The following is a 16851-nucleotide window of genomic DNA, read 5'->3' on the forward strand; positions in this document are numbered from 1 at the left end:
GGCAAGAAATAGTTACATGCAATATTTTTAAGTAACCATAACTATTAACTTTTAAACAAGATAAATAAATAATCCTTTTCTCAAAATGATTGAAGAAGATTCGAAAAGCAGAGTTAGAACAATTTATTAATGAAAGAAATCTCTGTTATCTAGACACAGGACAAATTTGCTACGTAAAAGAAAGAAAAAATTCCTCAACTTCTAGATGTATTCTTTGTGAATTTAATCTACATGACAATTTTTAATAGAGCATTTGTAAGTCTTTTATTCTTTATGCATAATCCATACAAATTGTCAAAACTTTCAACACTTTCCGCACTGCTTTTCAAACCATTTGTCGAGGGCATTATAAACTTATAATATGGCCTCAAATTGGTCTTTTTTAGTTTTATCAAGACCACCATCCTTCAAAAACATAGCTGTAAGATTCCTTTAAAAAATAAAATCCAGCAAAATATAAAAAGGAAGATACTGCAAGACCATGTGGAATTTACCCTAGAAACGTAAGTTTGGTTTAACGTTCAAAATTCAATTGATGCAATTCATCATGTTAAATGAATAAAGCAAGAAAACCACATGATCATTTAAATAAATGCAGAAAAAGCATTTAACAAAATTCAACAGCCATGTATAATAAATCACTGCAAATTAGAAACAGAAGGGAACTTTTTTAACGTAATAGGGGCATCTCAGATACCTAATATCGTACATAATTGTGAAATAGTGAATGCTTTCTTCCCAAGATCAAGAACAAGACAAGGATGTCCACTCTCACCACATCTATTCAACATTGTATGGAGATTCTCACCAGTGAAAACAGACATCAATAGTAAACACAAGGCATAAAAATTGGAAAGAAAGAAATAAAACAGTCTCTAGCCACAGATTACATGACTGCTTAGATAGAAAATCCTAATGCTCCTAAATGAATTTAGTAAGGTCACTGGGGAGAAAGTCAAAACTATACAAAATTAAGGGTGAACATACTAGCAGTAAAACATTGGGTGATAAAATTTAAATATCATTTACAATAGCATAAAAACATTAAATAATTAGGAAGGTATTTAAGCAAAAAAGTATGAGATATCTACAATGAAAACATAAAACACTGCTGAGATTAAAGAAAACCTAAATAAATGGAGCAATATATCATGTTCAGGTACTGGAAATAATATTAAGACGTCAATTATATCCAAATTGACCTAGTGATTCAACACAATTTCAATTAGAATCCCAACAGGTGTTTTATGGAAACTGATAAGCTCTTTCTAAAATATATATGAAAAAGCAAAGGACCTAGAATATCCAAATCTATCTTGAAAAGGGAGAATAAAGTTGGAGGACTTAAGCTACTTGAAATTAAGACCTACTATGAAGTATTGTAATCAAGACTATTGCACTAGCATAAGGATAAAGCAAAAGATCTACAGAAAGAACAGAGAAGACAGAAATAGACCCAAATATTATGGTCACTAGATTTTCAATGAAGGTGCTAAAGCAGCCTAATGAGCAAAGAAAAGTCTTTTTATCAAATGGTGCTGAAAAAAATAGATATCCATATTAAAAAAATTAAACCTCAATCCCTACCTCAAAAATAATTTGAGGGGACCAGCCCCATGGCCCAGTGGTTAAGTTCAGCTCACTCTACTTCGGCCGCCCAGGTTCGGTTCCTGGGCACAGACCTACACCATTTGTCAGCAGCCATGCTAGGGCGGCAACCCACATACAAAACAGGAAGATTGCCACAGCTGTCAGCTCAAGGCAAATCTTCCTCAACCAAAACAAGTAAATAAATAATTTGAGAAGGACTATAGATGTAAAGGTAAAAGCTAAAACTATAAAGCTGTTAAGAGAAAATATAGAAGAATCTCTTTGAGATAAGGAGATAAGCAAAGATTTCTTAGGCAGGATATAGAAAGGATAAATCATCAAAAAATAATATTAAATTAGAATTTATCAAAATTAAAACTTCTCATCAAAAGAAACTATCAAGAAAATGAAGGGGCTGGCTCCGTGGCCAAGTGGTTAAGTTTACGCGCTCCGCTTCGGTGGCCCAGGGTTCGGATCCTGGGTGCGGACCATGGCACCGCTCATCAGGCCATGTTGAGGCAGCGTCCCACATCCCACAACTAGAAGGACCTGCAACTAAGATATACAACTATGTATGGAGGGGGTGGGGGCGGGGGGGTTGGGAAATAAAGCAGAAAAAAAAAAAGATTGGCAACAATTGTTAACCTAGGTGCCAATCCCTAAAAAAAAAGGAAGATTCGCAACAGTTGTTAGCCCAGGTGCCAATCTTTAAAAAAAAAAAAAAGAAAATGAAGAGACAAGCCACATACCTGAAAAAATATTTGCATACATATTGCTGACAAAGAACTTGTATCCAGAATATTAAAAAAGCTTCTATATTGAATAATAAGATATAATAATAACTTTAAAAATATATGTATTTGAGGGGTCAGCCCAGTGGCGTAGCAGTTAAGTTCATACGCTCTACTTCTGCAGCCCATGGTTCACCAGTTCGTATCCCGGGTGCAGACCTACACACAGCTTATCAAGCCATGCTGTGGCAGGCGTCCCACATATAAAGTAGAGGAAGATGGGCATGGATGTTAGCTCAGGGCCAGTCTTCGTCAGCAAAAAAAAGAGGGGGATTGGCAGCAGATGTTAGCTCAGGGCTAAACTCCCTCAAAAAAATAAAATACATATATATATATTATATTTGAGGAAGATTACATAATGGTAAACAGATCAATTCACCAAGAAATCGTAGCAATCCTAGATGTGTAAATTCACTGCACAAATCTGGATTAGAATGAGGAAAACATAGCCACAAAGATCAATATCGGGCAATTGATAAAATTTTAACATGAACATGGATAAACCTTGAAAACATTATGCTAATTGAAAGAAGCCAGTCACGTATCATATTGTTCCATTTATATAAAATATCCAAATTAGGCAAATCTGCAGATACTGAAAGCAGGTTAGTGCTTGCTTAGGGCTGAGAAGGATGGTTGGGTAGAAGAGGTGATAGCTGAAACGTAAGAGGTTTGTTTTTGAGGTGGTGAAATGTTCTAAAAATTGTGGTGATGGTCATACATATCTGAATATTCTAGAACCTTTAACTTGTTCCCTTTAAAACGGTGGATTGTATGGTATGTGAATTTTATTCTTACTAAAGATGTAATAAAAAATCCTTGGTCCTCTCTGTATGCCCCCTTCTTACAGATGCTGTCTAGGTATTCATCATCCTCTTAGGTGGTACTCCCTGGAAACAGAACAGGTGTCTTGGATTCTAGCGCATAGAATGCACTGAGGGAGTGTTTGTCAGGAAAAATTTTAAGCAAGTGAGGACTGCAGTTCTGGAGAAGGAAAGAAGCAAGGATAAAGTTTAGCTCAGAAACCTAAATTGTCCCTGCAGAATTGTCCCCACCTTGAATCAAGAGGGCTGGTCTCACGTACCCTCAGATTAGTCAGTCTTTGGCTGCAGCTGGCCCCAGCAGTTAGAGCTGTAAGCTTTTTGGCAAGCAGGTTCCCATGAGCTGAATCTATCTGTGAAAGGCGGCAGCTGCGAGTCATTAGCAGCCAAAACACAGCAGCTGGGAGATGGATGTGCTGGGCCAGTAAAGGGGGTCCAGGAGGAGCATCAACCAACTCTACCAGGTACCCAAAAGAGTACTCATGGAGGTTGGCAAATATTTAGCCAAAATAATTCATTACAATATCGTTTGTAATAAAGAGAACTACATTTAATTGCCCAAGAATTTAGGAGGTGTATGTTTTGTTCATACAGCAGGATGGCATTAGCCATTAAAGATATGGTGGAAGATCATTTAAAGAAATGCAAATAAATTCTAGAAATATTGTGATGCGGATAGACTAAAAAATTATGAACACCATAATTCCATTTTTATAAATGTGGCAGTACATGTATTTTGCACACATTCTCTCCCCCTTTTGGGAAGGATATACATAAAAATTTAAATAGTAGTTATTGCTCAGTGGCAGGATTATAGCTATTTTTATTTTCTATATTTTGTTTATCAGTTTATTCTGTATTGTTTTTGTATAAAAAGTAATTTCAAATATTATACATCAACAAATTAATTCTCAAATTTGAACTGAAATTGTGTAATCATACTCAAGTACCATCAGATTAAAGAGTAAGGCTCCAAGAAAAATCTGGTTCTTGGAGATGTTACGGCCCAGTGTGGTCCTCCGTTTTTCACATTCAATTTTATCATTACACCTAAGGTTGGTCAGATTGGTGGTCACTGACCACAAAAGATGAATCTACAGATCAAACATCCAAGTACTAATTTTCAGTGACCATTCCATTCCAGCAACCATTCCATTCATAACTTATTCATAGCCCCATGTTCCCATGGTGAGGTACCCAAGAAGATGTGTAAGTTAACAGAAGGTTGTTTGGTGAGTATCTGAAGCAAATGGTCTGGAGAAATATTTCATCCAGTCTTTATGCTGAGGCCTTATGAACCACAGCAGACACCCCAGGGCCTCCCTACTCTCCACTCCCTCTGAGAGTCAGGCCAGCAGCCCTGGCCACAACTGATAGGATGAAGAATGAGCACGTGACTTGGGAGAAACATTTCACAAGCTGGTCTGGTCGAGGACTTTGGTGTGACCTGAAGCAAAAAGGTGAGTTGATCCAAGTTGCCTCTCTTATGTTTGAATTAGGCATTATTAAGATAATGAGGCTGCCAGTGTGAGCAAAAGCTGGAACAAAGCCATGAAATCCTGTCAGGGCCATGGTGGGTCATGGAAAGCCAATGTTATGAGGCAAAAACCCACAGAGAGAGACAAGACTCCATGAGCTGAGAGACCATGGCAGGCCAGGAGGAGGGAGAATGTCTCCTCAAGGCTCTAAGGTGGCCTCAGCTCTTGGCTGCTTTCCTTTATCAGCTCACAGATATCTTTATGGTAAACTTAGGGCGAGCAGGACTTTGAGGAAGCTTCAGTTCCTTATATCAAAAGAACTTCACTTCCCATGCACTATCCCCACTCACCACTTAGTAACCAGAGCCTCCCATATTCAGTATCTCTTAGGAACCAACGTGGGTTAATTCTCCAAATGAATTAATCCCCAAGAGAAGGGGCTAGAGAGTGCTTCTTCAGTGTGCTTCTTTGAATAATGACAGTCTCCCCCTGTAGACTGTAAGCTTCCTGAGGGCAGGAGCTTCATCTAGTTTTGCACACCAGCATGTACCCACCATGGTGCCAGTCCACAGACCCTTTCAGGAAATATATTTTCAATGGAGGAATCAGAAAATCACTCTAAAATGTTTTATTATTTTTAATTTCCACAACATCCCTGTGAGATATTTCTCTCCTAACCATTGGCTTGTTGCAATACAGTTGTCTGTTGACCCATGTAATATAAATTTTTACCAGTTTCGTCTGAACAGTTAAAATCAAGAGCAAGAATAATGCTAACTTTTATTATTTCAATTAATCCGTGTAGTCATGGAAAGAGAGAAAAATCCCTTGCTTATCAACAATGTGCTAAGCCATTTTGATTATTCTAATTTAATATTTCCAGCAACCGTATGAAATAATATTACACTCTCATTATACAGGCAAAATCCAAGGCATAGAAGAGTTACATAACTAGAAAGGAGTGAAGCCGGGATTCGAACATAGGTCAGACTTTCACATCTTAGCTCTTTCCATTTATCCTGTGCTGTTTACTGGGATCTAAGAGATCATCTGATTTACCCTTTTGTTTTACATGGGGGGAAACTTATAGGAGTTAAAGTAGGACTTCTGATTCCTGACTCTGAGAGTTGTGAAGACATGGATATTGCTGTTCTGCTGTTGAAAAACTGTAAACACAAAAGAGGCTAAGGCCAGGATAATTCCTTATTGAAGTCACTGCAAGGATTGAGGTCCTTTGATATCTTATCCAGATATTAGTACTGCTCATTCCAAGTTACTATTACAGTTGTTCCATTTGACCATAGAAGAAAAATAACTTAAATCTCGTTATCTACTGTTAACTTTTCTATGTCACACATGGATGGATGGGTGGATGGATGGATGGATGGATAGATGGATGGATGGGCCAGTCAATAGATTTGTAATAATTTTGTAGAGCAATATATTTTCCAGGTTATTTTATCTATATATCCCCTTACTAATTAGAGCCATAAAAAGGCCTCCATTTCCCAAGTCTCAGTTCATCCAGGGAATTAAGATTTTCTAGGTAAAATCTAAGTCAGCATGAAAAGGCCTAATCCTATCATTTTTCTATACTCGTAGTTCCTACTCTTTCCAAGAGAGATGGAAGCATGGACCACTGTCGCTATTGGGTCCTGAGTGCCGATTTCTAAAACAGTCTATAACTGGACCCCTGGCTTCATCTCATGCTGATTACATTAACTTTATGTACTTTAGGTTCCATAGTGATTGACCAGCAGGACAGCACTCCACTGAATTTCATGCTAACTTAGAGTTTTCTAATTTCCAGTTTGCAGTGATACCCTTGCACTAGATGTCAGCAGAGGGAAACTCCCAAAGGTGAGCTCTCTGCTTCTGAAGTCGTGTGAGAGAGTCCTCTCCCCACTGACTAAGCAATGCAGGCAAACGCTTGGCCACATCCATGTTTAGATTCTGCAACTGTGGTCTCAAGGCGTACTGGGACTCGGAGATACCTCAAATCTTTACTTGCAACTTGGCAGGCTGTAATTAAACACACACACACATTAGATTTATGCACACTGTGGTAATTTACCGAACTTGATGATTTCTTTAAAACATTCTTACCACCACCCGGCATAGTAGAAAGATCATAAACTTCAGTCTGACATCTAAATTCAAACCCAAGTTCTATCATGTACTAGTTTGTTTACAATTATGCTGGAACAAGTGCTAAACCTCTCTTTTCCTTGTTTTTTTTTTCATTTGTATAATAAGGACAATAATGCGCATCCTCATAATATTACTCGATGGATTAATAAGATAATGTAGGTAATGGACCCAGCACAGCATCCTAGCACCTAGTAGTTAATGATTGTTAGGCCCCTTCACCTAAGAAGGCACTATTAAGCTCACAAGTGTATGGCTTCACAACGGTAAACAGGCCACTAACTAGTATTTGAGAAAGTACTGAAAAACATGTGGAGGCAAAAACATACACCAAGTGCCTGGAAAACCCATATCAAATATTTAAAAATCCGGAATAAGATTATCTAAAATCAAAATAAACCCTAGCCGTCTTCCTGTGAAAATGAACTATAGTTTCAGTTTGAAGTGTATCTTTCTTAGGAACATATCTCTTTGAGGCATTTTCCTTTAAGGTATGGATTTGAAGAGTTCAAATTTCATCAACTTGAAACTTGTGGCATAAGGACCTCTTAAATTCAAATGGGAACACATGGAATTTATCTGTAAACATTTCTTACAGATAGATCAAAGAGAGAAGTTGTTCTACAAAGTCACAATATTGGAGATAAAAGAAAACTATGGAAGAGTATGCTGGTGCCATGAAGTATTTCATTTTCCAGTTAAGTATGACATTCTTTAGAGGATCAGATAGTCCTTAGGCCAGGCAGTGTCTGCAGGCTATTGTGAATCTTGATGCATTCAGGCCCAGACTGACTTAAACTGTGTCAGATAGATGGGGCCTCTATTATTTTAAAAGGGCTCTGTGATAACTTCTAGAGGTTCACAAACCCAAATCATAGCAACAAAATTCATAGAACAAGCTTCTTGAAGATTGTATGAACTTGGATGAGGTCAACTAAACAAACTAAAGCAACTGGTACTGGTACAGATATCTTTCAAAGGCCATTTTTCCTGCGAACAAATTCAAGGAGTGAATCAAATTTAACCTTCTAGTCAGACAAACGACTTGAGTCTTTGGAGTGCTTTCTTTATACAGTGATCACAGATAAGGGCAGACATGCTATGTGGGGTACCACTTGAACTACACGAACCATGAATGTGGAACCCAAGGATGCAGTAAAATGACAGTTTGCAAAACTATCAATGGACATGTATCTTAAGCCCAAGCTGGAGTCTTGATGATAGATCTAGTCAGATAAATTGGGTCAATTTCATAAAAGCAAACAAATTGTGGGCATAAACGTCACTTATGAAGAAAGGTATTTTCACAGATCTGTACACCTAAGGGACTGACACACCAGGCATTGTGTCATAGGCCGTGTGGGGTAGTGTTGAAGTTTCTCTTCTCTCAGGCCCTTCATTAGTGAGATATACCCCTGAGAAATAAAAAGAAAGCTAACTGTGGAGGCTCAAAGTAGAAAAGGACTTTTACCACCTTGTATTTTGGTACAGTCGTGCATCGTTTAACAACAGGGATGCATTCTAAAAAACGTGTCGTTAGGAGATTTGGTCGTTGTACGAACATCACAGAGTGTACTTAGACAAACCTATATAGCATAGCCTACTACACACCTAGGCTATATAGTACTACTCTTCTGGGACCACTGTCATATATGCAGTCTGTCATTGGCTGAAACATCATGACTATATAAAGATTCCATAGAGTTCAGGTAGAAATGCTCTAAAAATCAGAATAGTCAGTGAATGACAAGGACATGTTTCTCAGATGACAGTAATTATCTTATTATGAATAACTAAGACAATAATGTCTGTATTTTACATCATGCTTTAAAAACTACTTTCACAGGGCCTGCCCAGTGGCACAGCAAAGTTCACATGTTCCACTTCAGCAGCCCAGAGTTCCCCTGTTCGGATCCTGGGTGCTTGTCGAGCCATGCTGTGGCAGGCGTCCCACATATAAAGTAGAAGAAGATGGGTACAGATGTTAGCTCAGGGCCAATCTTCTTCAGCAAAAAGAGAGAGATTGGCAGCAGATGTTAGCTCAGGGCTAATCTTCCTCGGAAAAAAGAAAGGGGACAAATAAATATTTACAAAATTTTTTTTAAAACCTACTCTCACATTCATAATCTCTTTTAAGCCTTCTAAAAACTCCATGTGTTAAGCATTATTAGTCCCATTTTACAGATGAAGAAATAGAAGTACAAGATATTAATTAACCTGATCAAGACAACACAGCTGGTAAATGGCCCGGATAACATTTAATGTGTGTTCTCTAGCCTCACAAATTCACCTAAATGGCATAGAGATGGCATATGTAAAATCTTATTTAAAAATATCGTAGGATAAAAATAAAAATCACAAATATAAACCCAAAAATGCAACAGAAGTACAGAGATCATCAGTTCTTCGGAGAGTAGTGGCCATGAAAGGCCAGCACAGAACAGTTGTTATTAGTCACAAGGGAAAATAATCATTCTCCGGGGATATTTAATTTACTATAATGTTAAAAAGCTTTATGAAACCCAACAGATTTGTTTATTGTGTGGAGCGTGTGGATTACACATAACCAAGGAGACACTGGGGAGTGTGCTTGTCTTGGTTGTATGGCCTTTTTTTTTTTTTTAACTCATTGTCTTTGCTTGGCCCAGTAATTACATTTTGAAGTTCCCTGGCACACAGAAGCTGATGCAGCAGAGTAAGCCGATTTGAATAGGTTTTTCGTCATTTCTCATAAAGACATGATTTGCGGTTACGCTGTTTTCCTTCACACTGTGCTTTTGGATGATCAAATTCTCCCTCAAGAAAGGAAACAAAATCAGCCAAATTGCTAACATTCTTCACCTCTGCCGCCACTCTAGACAGCTTATTTGCATGTTGCCATGAAGGCTCTTATTAGCTTAGTCTATCTTGAATGGAGAATGCTTTATTGTGATCTTAAAATTAAAAGACACAGTATCTCCACCTCTATGATTCTGACAACACCCATCCTGTAGAGTTTAGTGATAAGCTTGACACTTTGCCATTTTCTTAAATTATACTGTGGGAAAATTTGAAAGTATTTTTTTAAGTATTCATTTAACAAGTTCTTATCTGAAATCAAAGTCACCCTCCCTTCCTACCTAATTAATGTAACCAAGGTCCCACAAGACTGAGTAGACTTATTCAGATTCAAAAGACCTACTACAAAATTAAACTTCCTAACAGGCTGAATAACATCTGAGCAGAATCAGAGATGCAAAAGGTATATTTCCAAAGAGAGTTAGAGAAAGGATGATACACGCAGAGAACTAGATTTCTCATCCTTGAACTGAGCCTTGGAGATGCCCAGACACCAGGAACAGAACTCAGAAGACCACAAACCATGAGAAACCTCTGTGAAGGTAGAATTCGGGACTCAGAGGTGGCAAGAAATGGCCATGGAGAGCAGAAGAGGGCCAAGCACCATGGACGGAGAACAGGCTAGGGGAAGCCATTTTCCTCCTGACATGCTCTGTGTGTTAAATTAGTAGGGCCAACCCAAGACGGGCCAGCTGCAGTGGGGACCCAATAACCACAGGGTGGGCTAGTCCCTTCTCCCACCTTTATCCACGCCTGAAGCCTGGTAGTGACAACTGCTAAGCACCCATCTTTGCATTTCCTTGCCTCTTTTCTCGCTGCTAGTAATTCCTTACCCACCTGGAACTACCCCCTGACTTCAATTTTTACATCATTTTAATACCAGTTCAGAGGGGGTAAAACAGATGATAATAAAGTTTAATGTGTAAAAAGGAAGGAAAGAGGGAAGAAGAGAAACAGGTGAGCCACCTCCCATGATTCCCCTTGCCTCAGCTTTAGCACACCCGGAAGTTTCATTATAGAAACCCAGTCTGCAGCCATTAATATAAGGTACCATATATTGCATACCTATCAGGTATCAGGCTCACTGCCACTTGCTTGACAAATATATAACTCAGTACAACACCTTGGGGCAAGTATCATTGCCCCTGATTCATAATGAGGAGTCAAACGTTTTTTTAAAAGTCTTAGAATTTTTCCATAGTCGTATAGATTTTATATGTTTTTCAGATCCAAGATTCAAACCCAGGTCAGTGTGGCTCCAAAGATTACTCTCTAAGTATGCTCTTCACTACCATGTCTAGAATTCCCTTTGAAAATGCCTAACAAGCAGGTGTCCACAGCCAAGGATAACTCAGATACACTTGGAGATTCGGAGGCCGCTTTCTCAACCACTGAGCCCCACAGGGAGGAAGAGGCCCATCCGCCCAGGGATTCTCCACAAGCGAGGCAGGACTGGGAGGGGGAAATGGTAGTTCAGGGTGCTTCTGTCTTTTCTAGTTTCTCTTACTCTGACCTCCCAGTTCTGCATCAGAGAAAGAATACAACTCCCTTTTCTTTGATTTCTACCCAAAACACAAGGCATGAAGGTTGAGTACCATGTACTGCACAGCAAACAATATTTGAACATTAGCTATTCCCTAAAGCTTTCATGCTTCTCTGCTTCTCAAGCTTTCCTCCCTCAGGAATCCTCTGGAAACTCAATTCCCCTCTTTAATTTGCAGAATACTTTAACTCTCTGCCCCCTGTGGCTTGGCTTGGGCGCATCACTGCTATTCTAAGATTCATTAATGTGCTTTGCTCAATAATGGACCAGCTTCTCTAAGTTCCCTGATTTATGAGTCCAAAAGAGCAGGACAAAGGCCCACTTTCTTCCCTTTTCTTTCCCTCTTTCCCATTAGCTCCCAGACAGAGGTTTATTTCCCTCACCTGTGTAAATTATTCCACCGACTTTAAAAGTCAGATGCTGCTCATTGTAATTTGGAGTTTTAAAAATAAAACTCTGTCTTAATTACTTATAACTTACTAATAATACTTTAATTACACAGAAAACATCTGTCTTTTTGATTGGAGGTAGCAAGAGGTGCTCTTACTAATTCTCTAGGGGCACTGGAGGCCAATACGGTTCTTAGGTCGTAACATTTTAGAGGATAAGTATTATATTAATCCCAGACCGTGCTATTAATGTACTCTTGAGTTAATACTTTCCCACAAAAGCTTTAGTGATAACAATTTAGTAACAAACAGGTTGGTCTATGTTTTAGCCACATGGGATGGGAGGCTGTTCCAGAACTTCCAATTAGAGCACCCACCGCAGACAGAAGGACGGCCCTAGGACATGAGGCAAGCTCAGAAGTGCCGCTGGAAACTGCCCAGACCCTCACTTGTAGGTTACAAAGGAAACAGGGAAGGGAACTGAGCTCCTGGGGGAGATGGGGGGGAGGGCGGTAAGCAGAGCGTAGGGCAGAGCCTTGGGGTGCCCTATTTCACCAATTTAGGACAAACTAAGACCACCCCTACTATTGTTTTTTAAAAAATAAAAGCTAAGTGGTTCCTGAAACTAAGATCAATGTTTTACCTAAGTTCAAGGCTGCTGGAATTTTATATCTGATTTGTGCTTTCCTCCAAATGATGTTCTTGGAACATTTTCCGAAATCTCAGAGGTAAAAGATAAAGGCAAGCCAGGACCTCCAGCATTTGTTAAAATGTTTTGTGTAATCCACCCTGGTTTATTCTGCTCCAGGGCAGGCTGATTTTAATCCTCATATGCAGTCCATTCTGACCCTCTGCCCGCAAAGATAAGAGGAGGAAAGCTTTTACAATAATGTAATATCATATCTGGAAAGGATTCCGCAAATCCTCCTGTAAGATTGGTACGAAAAAATCCAATTTAGCAAAAGCTTTAAACACACAAATGCACACGCACGACACAGTGTACCTCGATCTACAAAGCTCGTGGTGAACGGGGCTCAGGGGAGAGACAAACCTGATTTCCAAAAGAACACACCACTTCAGAATGCAAGTCATAATTCTCAATTTTTAAATAGAAACTGAACTAGTTATTAAATGAGTATCAAGATCTTGAGATTTTCCATTTTTCACAGTTGTTCTGAATCTATCAAAATATAAGTTGTTTGTTTTACCTTATGAATTTCTCAATTTTTTCTAGCAAAAATGGCCAGCCTTGACAAACTCAATTTTTCCTTTTCTTCTCCTTTATGATATATTGCCATGATTTCCGAGTAAATTCCAATTTTTTTCTAATTTTAAGCTTGCTGCTTTATACTTAGCGTATTATCCAGATTTAATGGAAAATTAATAAACATACACAAAAATCAGTCTAATGGTTTGCCAACGAACAACAGTGCAGATAAAAGCAGTTTCCTTCCCATGGGTAGGTTTTGACCAACATTATCACAGGGACCTTATCCCATAAAGCAAAGCGATCAGCTTCCCCCAGAGCAGCACCCGACTCCCTGCTCAGGCTCTTCATCTCTTCCCATTACCTACACTGTTATTCTGACCTGTGTATGCGCCTCGTTGCCTTTGAGTTGATACAGTTACAAGCTCAGGAAAAGAGACGTAGCAGTATCGTCAAGTGCACCAAAGCAGAAGGGAAAGTACTAGTGGCTTGAGTGGGCAGTTACAGGAGGACCTTGCTTCGAGTGAGAGCTGAAGAGGTGTATAAAGAAAAATTTTTGAAGAAAACTCTCTCCTATCTTTGGGGAGAGTGCTGCCTGATTATTCTATGGCGAATTCTTTCACAGAACCAAGTATTACTTGGTAACATAATTAACCTTATTACAAGTTATCTGTTTTTAAATCTGGCTCTTTGTTTGTTGGATCTCTTGGGGTGACTCATTTACTCACAGATTCGTTCTTCCTCCCTTTCTGATCCCACCACATGCTCTAGGACACTCTCAGTCTTTTCCCCTTCTTTTGCACAGACAACAAACTCTCTTGCATACCCACAGTAGCTTTGTCTATGCCTTTCATTCTCCACCCACCTTCCCAGAACATCATTTCTCGAATTTCCTGACTGTAAAGCCCTCTGGCTTCACATTCCACCTCGTGCTGTAGTTAATGTCTCATTTTCCTACCAGATGATCACCTCAAAGGTCAGAGTCAAGTCTGGCCCCATTTTTATCACCCAGAGCTTACTTAATAGGTTCTCAATAATTTTTCTTTGAATATTAACTAACGTGTTTCTCTCATCATTATCCAAGCCTCCTCTGATGTGGGTTCAAGCAAACTGGGTTACATCACAAAATCTAAATACCTAGTGTAGACCACCAGACTGACCGTATGCTTGTCCCTGAATCAGCCTCGTTTTGCAGTATTAATCTCTCCCATCCACCCAAACTGTGTGCTCATATGTACATATTTTAAGCCACATTGATTAAATAATAATGTCCCATATTTTTTAAAACGACAAATTGTGTAACCTCAAGCAGATTGCTTATCCTCTCTATGCTACAAGTGGTTAGCTCAGTGACTAATTATACTCAATTAATGTTAGTTTCCCTTTTCAACTTTCAGTTCCCCAAACCAGCACTATCTTATGCTTCCGTGCTGTTCACATTCTCCTCCTTCTTAGAATACTCCCTGCTGGGATTGCTTGTCTACTAACTCCTACTTCATTCCAGTGACTCTAAGTTTATATCTCTAACCCAAGATTTTCTATTACCACTAATGGAATATCAGATTATTTAAATTATTTCTCTCCTGATAGACTCCTTTTTGGAGATCCAGGCTTACAACTCCATCTTTCTTCTTAAAATTTCCACTTAAACGTCTCACAGTTATCTCATCCTTAATATGTCCAAAACTGAACTCTTGCATCTTATGCTACCTCAATCTGCTCCTTCTTTACTGTTCCTTATCTCAAAAATTGCACTGTTATCCACCCAGTGCCAGAAACTCTAGTGTCAACTTTGACAATGATCTTTCCCTTACTACCCAGATCCAATTGATCATCATGTCCTAATGATTCAACCACTAAATTATAACTTGGAGTCACGTATTCAAATCCATTTCTATGGCTACAACCCTAGTTCAAACCAACTTCACCTCTCACTGGACTAACATAAATAACTGCCCTATCTGCCCCTACTCTAAACTTTCTTCAGTGCCTTTTCAACACAGAAGCCAGCATGTCTTTTTAAAACTGCGAATCTCATCACGTCTCCTTCATTTTAAATTCTTCAATGCTTTCTACCCATCTTCGAATAAAATTCAGAATCCTCAACCTGGCTTGCAATACCGTGCACAGTTTGGTTCCTGCCTATCTCTAACAGCGTCCCAGAGTGCTCTTCCCCTTACTCATTATGCTCCAGCCACACTAAGTTTCTCTCTGTTTTTACAACATTCCATGGTGTCAGCTCCATAGCTGTGATCTTCTCTACTATATCCTCAGCACCTGGGCAATGATAGCCAGATGCATGTTCAACTAATATTTATTGAATGTATAAAAGAATGAATGAGTTTGAGGATCAGCACCTTTATGCCAGAAGAGCAATCAAATCTCTTATGATTCTTTTAGCTGCAAATAATGGAGGATCCAACTAACAGAGCTCTAAACAATAAAGAATTTTATTACATAACACAACTAGAAGACCAAGGGTGGGGCAGCTTTGGGACAGCTTTAGGTCAATATTTCAACTTTAGAATAACATCTTCAAGCCTCCAGGTCTTTCCTTCTCTTTGCTCTGCATGCTCAGCGTGAGCAGGACCATCCCCTTATGGTCACAAGATGGCTGGAGCATTTCGGATATCATGGGTAGATGACAACCTCCAGCTAACAATCAGAGTGCTTCCTCCATTCAACTCTTTTTATTAATGAGAAAAACCTTTCCCAGAAGCTCCTCAGCAGAATTACTCTCAGTTCTACAGGCCAAAATTCAGTTGCATGTCCCCCCCGTTCCTAAGCAAATCACTGGAAAAGGGAATAAGACCACCACAAATAGATCAATTATCATTTATCCCTGAGAGCTGGGAAGAAGTCCACTTTTCTCAAGCAATCAAAGGAAAACAACGAAACAAAATCAAAACTCTGCCACCAATGAAAAGTTGAAGGATAGGAAGAAATGAGAAATGGAATTGACAAGGAAAAGGCTATTAGATCGGCAACCAACAGGGTCTGCCACAAAAGAAGAGCAGCAGCAGCAAAATTCAGAAGTGTTGTTGGCCCCAAAACATTTCCTTATTTAAGTGAGTTATCAGGACTTGGGTCTGTAAGCAAAGACTTAAGCTTAATTCTAAAAACCTTTGTTGAGCTAGACACCTTGATATGTAAGAGCACAGGTTCTGGTTACACCTGACCCAACTTCAACCAAAGCAGCTATACCTGTTTTCTGTTTAATATAGTGAGGTTCCACAAAACATTGCATTGGGACAAGGGTTCTAGTGCTTTAAAAAAAGGAATTCAAACGCTTCTGATCTGGTTTGTCCGATATTTTCCAAATGCGCAACAGAGGCCCAGAAAGATTATACAATTTAAGTCACTTATTGGCCAAATATCTTGGTAAAACAGGACCTCTGCAGGAACCCAAGTCCCAGGACAAAGCAATAGAGCAGATTCAAGACACCAGTCACCAAAGATGATGACATTGCTTGGTAACAGTTTGCTTGAACCCAAACTTTTAGGATGGCTGTGTTAGGCTTCCAGGTGAAGGTAACACTGATCAGAACGGGATGTTTGAGGGTTGAGATGAGGCAGCAATTGTCCTGTGACTCTTGGTTTTCCTCCTGTCTCTAACGTCCCTTCTCCTTCTGTTTGTGACCTCCTCTTCTACATGCTCCTTAAAGGGTAATGTACCACAGTCTCCTCTCTCCATACTTTATGCCTCATGTGTCTTCTTTCTTCAGCTTTTGCTACCAATTCTTTGCTAATAAGCAGAAATTTTTCTCCCCAACACTTCTCCCCTGAGCTTCAGATTGGAATTGTTAGTCATTCACTGGTCATCTCCAACTAAATTATCACAAGCACCTCCAGATCCACACATTTAAAAATTACACCCAACTCCTAGTGTCTCCTTGCTTCCCACCTGCACTTGCTCTTCCTCAGGTGTTTCTAATGCCAGTAAAATGTCTCCCCATCCACGAAGAACTCAGGCCAGAAAGTCGGCCAGTTATTGTCCAGCCCTCTCTTTTTCTCACCCACACATCAAAAAGTTGCCAATATTGTCA

General features: G+C 39.3%; 1 protein-coding gene across 1 annotated transcript in view; it reads right to left on the reverse strand.

Moving 5' to 3' along the window:
• Nucleotides 1-2122: 2122 nt before the first annotated feature.
• WDR89 (WD repeat domain 89) overlaps nt 2123-16851 on the reverse strand; it is a 432803-nt gene continuing 418074 nt past the window's right edge. Inside the window, exon 4 of the mRNA XM_070249217.1 lies at nt 2123-2158. Coding sequence (XP_070105318.1) covers nt 2130-2158 — 29 coding nt within the window. The 3' untranslated portion in view covers nt 2123-2129. The remainder of the gene's footprint in view (nt 2159-16851) is intronic.

Source organism: Equus caballus, chromosome 24 (assembly GCF_041296265.1).
Source record: "Equus caballus isolate H_3958 breed thoroughbred chromosome 24, TB-T2T, whole genome shotgun sequence".
Lineage (NCBI taxonomy): Eukaryota > Metazoa > Chordata > Mammalia > Perissodactyla > Equidae > Equus > Equus caballus.